General features: G+C 33.9%; 1 protein-coding gene across 1 annotated transcript; it reads left to right on the forward strand.

The window, feature by feature from the left end:
- The first annotated feature begins 1,740 nt into the window (after window positions 1–1,740).
- On the forward strand, window positions 1,741–10,787 carry LOC107495000 (DExH-box ATP-dependent RNA helicase DExH17). Its single transcript, XM_052262810.1, has 28 exons — window positions 1,741–1,855; window positions 2,533–2,609; window positions 2,904–3,087; window positions 3,368–3,529; window positions 3,918–4,155; window positions 4,254–4,290; window positions 4,385–4,431; window positions 4,644–4,681; window positions 4,818–4,839; window positions 4,960–5,172; window positions 5,290–5,446; window positions 5,541–5,592; window positions 6,158–6,229; window positions 6,363–6,412; window positions 6,524–6,641; window positions 6,722–6,785; window positions 6,904–6,987; window positions 7,079–7,204; window positions 7,295–7,491; window positions 7,574–7,762; window positions 7,874–8,125; window positions 8,206–8,255; window positions 8,892–8,971; window positions 9,071–9,269; window positions 9,386–9,423; window positions 9,501–9,857; window positions 9,939–10,228; window positions 10,348–10,787. The coding sequence occupies exons 2-28, from the start codon at window positions 2,542–2,544 to the stop codon at window positions 10,534–10,536; spliced, it is 3,573 nt and encodes a 1,190-aa protein (XP_052118770.1). The 5' UTR covers window positions 1,741–1,855; window positions 2,533–2,541; the 3' UTR covers window positions 10,537–10,787.
- The last annotated feature ends 864 nt before the right edge of the window (window positions 10,788–11,651 follow it).

The raw sequence follows: 11,651 nt of genomic DNA on the forward strand, positions 1-11,651 counted from the left end.
AAATTTTCTCAATATCTAATTCATTCGAGACTTATAAATCTAATGCATCTTTTGTCAATCGCTTATATATCTTGTTTCATTAGAAACCTATAAGATTAGTGATGTAATTTTTTAAAAACTTATTTTGTATTTTTTTTCTTATAGAACCTATAAATCTTTAGCAAAAATTTCTCAAGGACTTAATTATACTTTTTTTCCCTTAAATATATAAATTGACTACAAAATTTTTAAAAATCTATTTATCCTATTAAAAGATATTTTATGAATAATTACTAAATTAATAATTATATATTTATATATATTTATATATGTTTTTAACAAAATAACTTATAATATACCATGAAATCACACATACAGAAAAAAAATAGTGAACTATTATAACTCCAACTATTTTATAATAAAATAATTAAATTTATCATAATAAAATAATCAAATTTATTTCTTTTAAGACAACATAACTAAAAAGTTTTTTGTTTATACCAATAAGTGGTTTCATAGTGCAGTGGAATGGATAGACGGATAGTTGATCATGTAGTATGCTATGTAGGGGTGAAAATAGGTCAGGTCAGGCCAGACTTTGCTCTTAACAGGCCTGGCCTGTTATACAGTTGATTGGCCTGAGTCTGACCTGTAGCCTGTTATAGACTCTTTATAAAGTATTAAGCCTGGCCTGTTATTCAGCCTAGCCTAGTCTGAAGCCTGTTAAAAGGCCTGATAATTTTTTTTACAAAAATAAAAATATTATTTAAAAAAAATATTTTTTAATAAAAATAGTTATATGTAATATGTCGTATATTTAATATTTATAAAAAGTTTTAAACTTTTAACATATTTAAAATAGACAAATAAATAATTATTTATATATTTAATTATATTTTAATAGGCCTAGACAGGCCTGACAGGCCTATAAGGCTAATTAATAAGCCTGGGCCTGGCCTATTAATATATTAAGGCTTTTAAAAGAGTCTGAACCTGTACCTATTTTATAACAGGCCAGGCCAAGTCAGGCCAAACACAGGCCAGGCTGCAAGTCCCTGGCAGACCACCTGGCCTTTTTCCACCCCTAATACTATGGTTGTAAAATCCAAAACTTTTATTAAACGATTTTTAATTTAAAAAATATTAAAAAATCATCAAAATTTATTATTTTGGATTATTACTTAGTTATTAACTCAATTATTTTAGTTTAATAATTTAATAATATATTTTATTTAATAATAAATAAATTTTAATAATCACTTAATATTTTTTAACTTTTAAATATTAGTAATTAATTAGTGATAAAAAATAATAATTTTTTGACGATCCTCTAATATTTTTTATTTAGAAAGATTTAAGTCGTTCGGTTCGGTTATATTTAACGGACCTAATTTTAAAACTACAGTTAGAGAATAAGCATAAGTGAATAAATTTTAAAAATCTTAATTAAAAGACAAAAGTATAATTTTTTTAAAGTAAAAGAATTTTTTTGTGACAAATAATTGAACACTACTTTAAAATTATGTATTTAGATAATAAAACATAATTAATTGTCTTTAAAAATATTTTAGATTATCCGCGTGAAAATTAAATGTTATATTTTTTTAAAGAAGAAAAAAGGAAAAATAAAATAGAGCAGGGGCCAGGGAGAACAAGTTCCGTTGTGATCCCGCCAAGAGGACTTCACCAGAGGTATAAATAGTAAATACCACTTCTTTTCGACTTCGTTTAGTTCTGCATTTTGCTCGTTGAATCAATCTTCTTCGGTTCTTCCACTCTGATTTTCCTCCGTTCCTTCCACTTCCTCACTTCGGAGACGCACACAAGAACGCGAAATTGAGCAACCTATTGCCTCTCAACTTGAGGAACAAAACTAGTATCGTTTTTCTTTGCCCTGTTTTTTTTTGTTTGTTTGTTTAATTTTTCTTTCGTGCACCTCATTTCTCCTTTCCTTTGTTGCTTTCATGTCATAATTTGCATTCCGCTGTTTACTTCAATGCTGTATGATCTCAAAATCCACGATCTTCCATTTTCTTTTTGGGCAAATTACGATTACGATGGACTCTGTATCCTAGAACAGTGGATAATTCCAGATTATGAATTGGATTCATCATATTCTTCGACTCGTGTCATCTACTTTTTTCCCTTGGTTTCTGCTGGCATGCATTTACGTTTCACGATTGACTTTTATTTTAAATATTTTCTCGTTAGTTATCCGTTAGTAACTTAGTATGGGATTCAATTTGAATATAATTTCTAAAAATGGATCTTATGTAAATTTTTAGGTTTCTCAGAAATGGTTGGATATTTTTCTCTCTCACGTTTTTCGAGTTGACTTTTGTCTCGCTATTTTTTCCCCCCGATATTGCTCTAAGTTTGGCATGTTTACTGTATATCACTACTGGCTGAATATTAGCTGTTATAAATATTGGTGATATGTAATGTTCAATATTACAATATTGGAATTGTTATGTTACTTTAATTATGTATATCTCTATATTTTATACTAATGCTCTCTTTTTTTCCCTTCCCTCATCCTATGTTTGTCTTCAGCGTTTTGTCATGGACACATATTCTTTGAAGTCAGTGTTCGATTTGCCAGCACCTTTTCGTTCTTGTTTTAGTTTCAGGTATTGTGTTTTTTTCTATATGAAGGATACATGTTGTTGAACATAAGTTCATAGACTATGAGGCTTTAGCTCCTACATTTTGATTTGATCATTGCCAGTGGTATTTCACATTTGACCATCATTCATGGTTTGATAAAGAAATGTGATCATAATTTATTTCTGACATGACATAAAATCCATACACTTTCAAAGCTCTGATTGTCTAGGATTAGGACATAAGCGGAACCTGAAGTGATCTCATAAGGATTGCTTTCTTGATTACTATAAAGAGCTTTCATGTTAAATGGAGTGCAGGTATTTTAATTCACTTCAGAGTGAATGCTTTCCTATCTGTTTCCACTCTGATGCAAACATGATCATCTCGGCCCCAACTGGGAGTGGAAAAACAGTGCTATTTGAGCTTTGCGTTTTGAGGCTTCTCTCCAGGTTCATTTCTGCAGATGGAAGATTCATACATTCAAAGGGGTCCCTTAAAACAGTAAGTTACTTTCCTGAAGGGCATCAGCAGTGAATAATGAAAACCTTTATTATGGCAATCCTTGTGAGGAGTAATTTAATTTGTGCAAGAGAAGAAGACTCCTATCATTTTTGCACCATTTTCCAAATTCTTCAACAAAAAGCCTGTTGTACTGTAACATAAACATTGGGCCAAGCTTTCGCACATGGTGAATCATAATGAAGTTTACAACTTTAAACATTTCGACAGTGTCGTTTCCGTAACTAATTACTGCAACAATGATTTCATATTTTGTTTCAAGGTCTATATTGCCCCATCTAAGGCTTTAGTACAAGAGAAGCTCCGTGAGTGGAATCGCAAGTTTGGTCCATGGGGAATAAATTGCCTGGAGCTCACTGGAGATAGTGAATCTTACACTTCAAGGAACATTCACGAGGCAGATATTATTCTGACTACTCCTGAGGTCAGTATGTCAATGCAAGTTATATAAACCCAGGTGCAAGACCACGCATTCTATAGCTTTCTTTGCCTTTTTTTCTTTAAAATATTAAATGGATATAGATCTCAATATTATCTTGGATTTAAGTATTTTAATATTGTCCCCACAACCAAAAGAATGAGATAAAAAACTGAACTGGAGAAGTTAACTCTTGTGTCATAAGGTAGGATTCCCTCATTGGCTTTTCAAAAATAATGTCATTTCATGGTCTTTTCCCTGGTATTGTTTAACTTTAGTTGGATCGATGCAGAGTTATATTCACACACGCACAAGCAGTAGGGTAACTGAATATTTATAGTTCACTAGATATCAGCTATCAAGTGGTGAAGTTGACTTCCTTTCGTATGAATAGAAATTTGATGCAGTGTCACGTTATGGGATAGAAGGTGGTGGCTTAAGCTTTTTCAGTGACATCGCACTTCTACTTATTGATGAAGTCCATCTGTTGAATGATCCACGTGGAGCAGCGTTGGAAGCGATTGTTAGTAGAATAAAGATCGTTTCTTGCAATCCAAAAATGAAACTAAATCCTCTTGCTCAGGTGCGCTTGGTTGCTGTGTCAGCCACAATTCCAAATATTGAGGATCTAGGTAATTTTTGTTTTAATTGATTTCATCACAAGAGTTACGAATATAATATGTAAACGTAAAAGTTGGAAAATTTTAACATAATATACATGCTGTTGCAGCTGAGTGGATTAAGGTTCCTGAGCAAGGGATTAAAAGGTAGGTTTTACCACCACATCCATAAGATAGTGTGTTGTATAATGTTGAAAGGCAATACCCAGAGAAAATACTATTTTCTTTTGAATACTCACAGATTTGGGGAAGAAATGAGGCCAGTAAAGCTGACAACCAAAGTATTTGGTATGCAAATAAAAAGAATGTAGCCATCTATAAATTTACTTTTTATCAGTTCTGTATTTTTCATATCATATTATCATATCTATACAGTGAAGTTGGATACTTAGATATGTTTTTCTTTAGGAAAAGTGATGTATAGTGGTTATTGTCTTGGCTCATAATCATTGAGGTTATTTTGACAAGTGCAAATTTGTTGTACTATTAAATTTGTGCAGGCTATGCCCCAGCCAAGAATGACTTTCTATTTGAGAAGGTTTGTTTCCAGTTGACACAATTCAGATGACATCAATCTTCAATGTTTGCTCTGTGCTGTGCTATTTTAAAAGAAATCGTTGAACCAAATAAACTTATCACTGTTTCTAAGTTTTATTGTTTATACTTCCATGCAGCGCCTTCAAAACTATATTTTTGGTAAGGAAGCATACTTCAGCTTACTGCTTAACAAATTTGTTTTAGTTCGTAACCTGTTTTCTGCTGTTGACATCTCTGTACAAGGTAAAGAATTATCATTCTTTTTATAATCTCATTTAGATATTCTAATGCAATACTCAAGAGGAAAATCTGCGCTTATATTTTGTTCAACGAGAAAAGGAGCACAAGAAGCAGCTCAGCGACTCTCTCAAATAGTCATGACTTTTGGTCAGACAAATCCATTTATTAGGAACAGAGAGCAGCAAGATCGCCTGAGGGAGGCTTCTCTGTCATTCAGTGACAAGCAAATGCAATCATATATTCTTTATGGGGGTATGCCAGAAGTCTGCACCTTGTTTTGGATACAACAATCATACTAAAAAGCAATTCAGTTCCATGCATGAAAACTAACAGTAGAAGTCTGACATTTAGAAATTGCTTCACATATAGTTGGTTATCACAATGGTGGGCTTTGCCACAAAGATCGCAATCTTGTGGAAGGCCTTTTTCTCAAGGGTGACATTCAAGTACTTTGTACCACAAATACACTAGCCCATGGAATCAACCTCCCAGCACATACAGTTGTTATTAAATCAACACAGCACTTGTATGACTACAGTTTTTCTTTAAAAAATGGAAATATGCTCTTCATTGATGCATTTTTTTCCCCAAGCAATTTAATGAAATCTAACTATGTCCAGCAACAAGGAAAAGGGTCTCTATATGGAATATGACCGCTCCACAATATTGCAGGTTTGTTTCTTGACATTTCTGATAATTTTGGCTTATCTGTGTATAATATTAAAAAATGGCAAAGCATACAAATTAATTTCAGCAGTATCGATTCTCCTTAATTTGAACCACTTAAGCACGTCATCATCATAGAAGTAAGGACTTGTCGTTTGTTCCCTGCAATGCAGGATTTGTTGCGATTTTCAAGATTTTATTTAGTCACTAACTATATGGGATAGGTTAAGATGTGCATAAGATTTTAGTGAATTTATCCTGTCAAAACGACCAATAAATTTCATATTTTAAATAATGAAGGGAATAACATATATCTATCTATACATGTCAACTAGTGGCTGGTTTCAGAAAGTCATTTATAATAGAGATTTCTCAGATATATAATCGTTGCACTTGAAAAACACAAACAGATACAGCCAGAAGATATCTTTACCTTTTTCTATTTATGCAATCTCACTGGCTACCAGAAATGGTAAGGGTGGGGAAGTCAATTCTTGAGGATTTTTCAGTGTTATGTTGTCCCATTATTGGATTGCTAATATAACATTTGGGGTAAAATTTTATTGCACAGATGTGTGGAAGGGCAGGGCGACCACCATTTGATGATACAGGCTTGGTTATAATCATGACAAGGAGGGAAACGGTGAACCGAGCTACATTCGCATGCATTTTTTACTGTCCTCCTCCTCTTAATCCTTTGAGTGATCAGTCCTATATAATATAATGCTTTTTTCACTTTTACTCTCCCAAAATTCAATTTACTCTTTTTATTTCAGGTTCATTTATATGAGAATCTCTTAAATGGATCTGAAGTAGTGGAATCACAGTAAGGCAGCCTCTTTCTGAGTTGAAGAAGGATATGATGGCCATGTTGATCCTGTTATGTATACACACTGCATTTACGGTGGTTTCTCATTATGATATTTTCTTCAAATAGATTGCTTCCATGTGTGACGGAACATTTACTTGCGGAAATAGTTCAACTGACTGTAACTGATATTACAAAAGCAATTGAGTGGTTGCAATGCTCATACTTGTATGTTAGAATGAAAAAGGTATGTAATTAAGAATGTCTTTTAGATTTATCTTGGAGTTTCTCCAATTTGGTCTGATGAAAATTTTTATCTGCAAGCAGAACCCTGAGAACTATTCAATTAAGAAAGGAATTTCTGGTGATCGTTTAGTGAAGCATGTTCAAGGTGCAATTGTTGTCCTGCAGTTGAGCTTATAGCTTTCTATTTTTATCCCTCTCTTTCTCCAAGGTTTTTGTTTTCCTCCTATTTCCCGTCATTAATTATTGAAGCTATGTTATGTTAGATATTTGTGTTAAGAAAGTTAACGAGTTATCTCAGCACCAAATGGTAGAGATTGATGAAGATGGTTTCCTCTTGAGCCCATTAGGTATGTTATCTTCAAGTATAATTTATTATCATGCTATATTTACAGAAATTAGAATCCAAACTGGTTGCTGATATTTCCTTTTCTACTGCAGATCCTGGGAGGCTAATGACAAAGTATTATTTGAGATTTGATACTATGAAACAGATAATGAGGACACCTGAAAACTGCTGTCTAGAAGATGCACTTCATGTTATTTGCTCTGCAGAAGAAATTGCTTGTGCGGATATTCTCATCAACTGTTTTAGTGTCTAATGCAAATATGTTTCTTCATTAAGTATTGATATAGTGTTGTACCCGTAAAATGAAGGGATACAGCTAAGACGCAATGAGAAGAAGCTCTTAAATGAGATCAATGCTGATAAAGATGGACGGCTTCGCTTTCATATTCTTGGAGATAGAGGGAAAAAGAAAAAACGCATTCAAACAAGAGAAGAAAAGATATTTATTTTGGCAAATGACTGCTTAACTGGTGATCCTTCAGTTCATGATCTATCTCTAATTCAGGTGTGAGATTTTAATTCCTGCATGTTGTGCTACAGACCTACAAAAGTTAAAGCCCAGTTATTAAGCAAATTTGATGCTACAGGATATGAATTCTATATGCTCAAATGGATGTAGAATTGCAAAATGCATGAAAGAATATTTTATTTTCAAACATAATTACAAAGGAGCTGTGAATTCAGCTCTTCTAGCCAAATCACTTGATCAGAAACTTTGGGATGACAGTCCATACCTGTTGAAACAATTGCCTGGAATTGGGATGGTTACGGCAAAGGTAATCTGTATTGATTGTTATTTTGGTGTTGTCTTAATTAATATAATAGTGTCTGGTACTTGTGGCCTTTCCTTTTAGTGCATGATTTGCTTGTTGAGATGTTCGTTTCAGGCACTACATTCAATGGGAATTAAATCATTTGAGGCCCTTGCTGAAGCTGATCCAAGAAGAATAGAGATAGTAACTGGTCGAAAGTACCCATTTGGAAATCATATTAAAGATTCTCTACTGTCACTACCTCCAAAAGTTGAAATTAAGCTTGCAGAAACTGAAAGCAATAGACAAGGAAAGTTCAAGCTAGTAGTAACGTTGACTAGGATATCACAGACAACCCAGTCAGTTAAACGACATTATGCTGATATGGTGTGTTTATTGAATGATTCCCCCAAAGGAGTTCTAGAATCTAATAATTAAAATAAGCATGTGAAACTTTTTTCTCACAGATTGTTGGTTTGGAGGAGGGCAACACCATTCTTTTTCATGAAAAAATAAGGTGATGGTGCCATACTAATTAACTTTTCATGATTATCAGTGTGAACCACATAAGAAAATTCTATGAATGAGTCCTTGATGCTTTTGATTCCAATGTGTTTTGGTAACCTGTGAGTACAAATAGTTTGTTCCTCGTCTAATCAGAGTTTAATGGTCGTAAAATTACTGCTGCAGGGTGGATCAATTTTCCAGGTACGTAAACTAAATCCTTGACTGTTATTCTGGACAGAAAACAAATGACGTGTGGAGTGTTCTAGAACACCCACTCACCCATAGACATATGAAGGATCTTCAGTGTAAAACTGAAAGAAAAGATTACCCTTATGAAATGAATTCTTATATAATAAGCATTCATTTTTATTTATAGAAAACCTTGGAAACATTTTTACATCCAGGTTTAAGCACAGTGTCAGTGTCATATCCTACTCACTGACCTCATATATGGTGATGATGATGCCTACTATTTGTTTTGTTGGTGATGATTTTGCATTCATCATCTTCAACCTCAAGAAAGATGGTTAAACACTCAAATATAACTAACTACCAATAGTTAACTGCTTTCTACTACCTACCGTATATGTTCTGAGTCCCCCGACACAAACTTTAAGCTAAGATTATTGCTTATTTCATGCTCAAGCCCGTACTGTGCAACAATTCTTGTGCCTGTCACACAAGGGAATCAGACTATCAAGGCTGATTTTGTATATGAGGAGTATAGTAAGATGTGCTTAATATTTATCTGAATTGTAAGTTCTCTCCAATAATTTTATTTGAATTGTGAAATTTATAACTCGATACTTTAATATCCACATACAGTTGGCATTGATGTTCACGAAAAGCTTCACATGGTGAAAGCGGGAATTTCAGTTGTTCCTTCGAAAAGAAACAAGAAGCAGGGTTTTCTTCCTCCACCCGAGGAGGTTTACGTCATAGAAGACGACAACATCACTATAGCTGATATACCAATGAAGAAGCTATCCACTCTGAACAAGGATAAGGAGGAAGATAATTCCATGTTGGTCATCTTTCCTTGAAATGTCTGACATAAGATATTTTTTTCTTCAAATCCATATCTCTAGAATCCTTGTTGAAAGACCTAATAGCTTTTGTATAAATGACTACCTATTGCAGTCCAAGTTTCAAACTCTTGGAGGAAGAGATAGAGGAAGGTATTACTCAAGAGACAATGTTAGTTTCTTTTACGATTGTCAAAAGCATTCTTCCCTTTACTTGTTCGGTGTTGAAGGTGGGCATACTCTTGAGGTTGAAGATGATGACTGCAAAATTATCACTGAGAGAACAGTATTTGACCACATACGAGAGAAGGCCAGAAACTTTTCTCTCCTAGCTGCATTGGATAATATTCGCTGTCCACCACTGGATGTCCTTACAAGAAATCATGCTCGTGAGAAGAGACCTGCCATCAGTCACGACATACTTGTTCTGGATGATGCTGACACAGCAAAAGTCCCTCAAACAAATCAGACTAATTTTCCTGCAGATCCCAGCAGGTTAGAATGCAATGATGCCAACCTTAAACTCACTTCAAATGACCAAAACTCAGCTGGTAGCTCAAATGATATGAACCACATAGTTGAAACAGGTAGACCTTAACTAGCATGCAATTTAACAATCAGTATTTTTCTTATGTTGAGTTAGCATTGTTTCCTTTCTATTCCTGTAGGTGTTTTCCTCCCTGATTCCGAAGCAAGAACATATGCAATGCCAACTGAAGAAACAGTTTTTGACCATATATTGAGAAAATCTAACAATTTTCCACAGATTAATAAGCCTGATTGCCTGGAGTCAGTAATCTGGAAAACAGAATTATTCTCGAAGAATCATCTGAACGCTGCTCTTGGTATTGCAACAGAGAGAAATCCATCAGACATGGTCACTGATAGCATTCTCAATTCATTTATGGGAAGTGTTGAAGCGGAAAAATATGCATCCGGTGTTCAAGTTGGTACTGAGGTAAACATGACAAATCAAATGTTTCTATGGCATAGATAGAGTCATAAATTGCTGTGTCAGGCACCAGTTACATTTGACCTTTCAATTGTGTACTAACTGATAGTGTTTTGATGTTGAAGAAAAAAAGGTTACTGGACTCCGCATACTTTGTAGACGGTGGTAAGAAGCAGCACTGCTCTTCTGGAGAATCAAAGGAAGTGAAGTCTAGTTTAAGTGAAGCAAGACAGTACTGTTCTTTGGAAACTGCATGCCAAATGAAGGACGCAGAGTCATATCTTGGGTTCAAAAGTGTGTTTTCATTTCTATGATATGATGACTACTGATAGTACCGCAGTAACGAACTTCGACTCGTCGAACTAACCATCTAGTGATTGCTATATCAGGGACCTTCCTACTTGCACATTCTTAACCTTTAGTTTTATGTAGGAAAACTATCCGAGGCACAGAAGTAAATCATATCGACCACTTTATTTTGAAATCGTGTACAAAACATTACCGTTCTGCTTCAGTATCATATCTTTACTTTCACATTTTGCTTAAATATACGAGAATGTCTTATGGTGTGGATGAAAAAAGAAAAATATCCATACTTATAGAACAATGTGGTTTAGGTGTATGAGTGACACCTGTGTCTGTTATTTCTGTTTTCTTTCATATTTTACAGTAAAAAGTAAAAACATTGTAAATTTCAGTTTTTTATTTTCTTAAATTTAGGATTAATTATACTGTTATGTTTTAATGGCACTAAGTTTTTTGTATTATCTTGGGTCAAATAGAATGCATTCAGTTGGACCTATAAACCTGTCCTTTCGTAGCATCTTTGTTTATTTTTTTTTTTTTAAAATCATGGAAGACTTTATTTTGTTCGCTTGTCAAATTCCTAATTATAACGTGGAAGATAAATCTTAATCCTAACCTAAGAAAGCTACGAAGGGACAGGTTTATTATAGGCCTAACTGAATGCATTCTATTTGATCCAATATAAAACAAAAACTCAAATGTCATTAAAGCTTTTAACAGTATAAATTAATCATACATTTATAGAGACAAAAACTGAAACTTCGTATTTTTACTGTAGGCTATGAAAAGAGAACAGACACAAGTGTCACTCAAGCACCTAAACACATCATCATCTACAAGCATTGTTTGCTCGTTAGTCGTTACACGGTCCAATAAGAAGTGACTCAACAATGTCCCAATCCTCTTACATAGCCCACACCAAGATACGACTTTGGAGGATCATAATAATCAGAACCAGGTTAACGTGGGGCACCGAAAATCAAGTTGTTACTTTCTGCTAGTATCACCTCAAAACTACATGGTTACTAAAACCTAGTTTCGTAGTATCATAAATACTTAGGCAAATCCAAAATTCAGTAGAAATAGATTTTTTCAATTTTATTTTCTCAATTGATGTTGTGAA

Source organism: Arachis duranensis, chromosome 6 (assembly GCF_000817695.3).
Source record: "Arachis duranensis cultivar V14167 chromosome 6, aradu.V14167.gnm2.J7QH, whole genome shotgun sequence".
NCBI lineage: Eukaryota > Viridiplantae > Streptophyta > Magnoliopsida > Fabales > Fabaceae > Arachis > Arachis duranensis.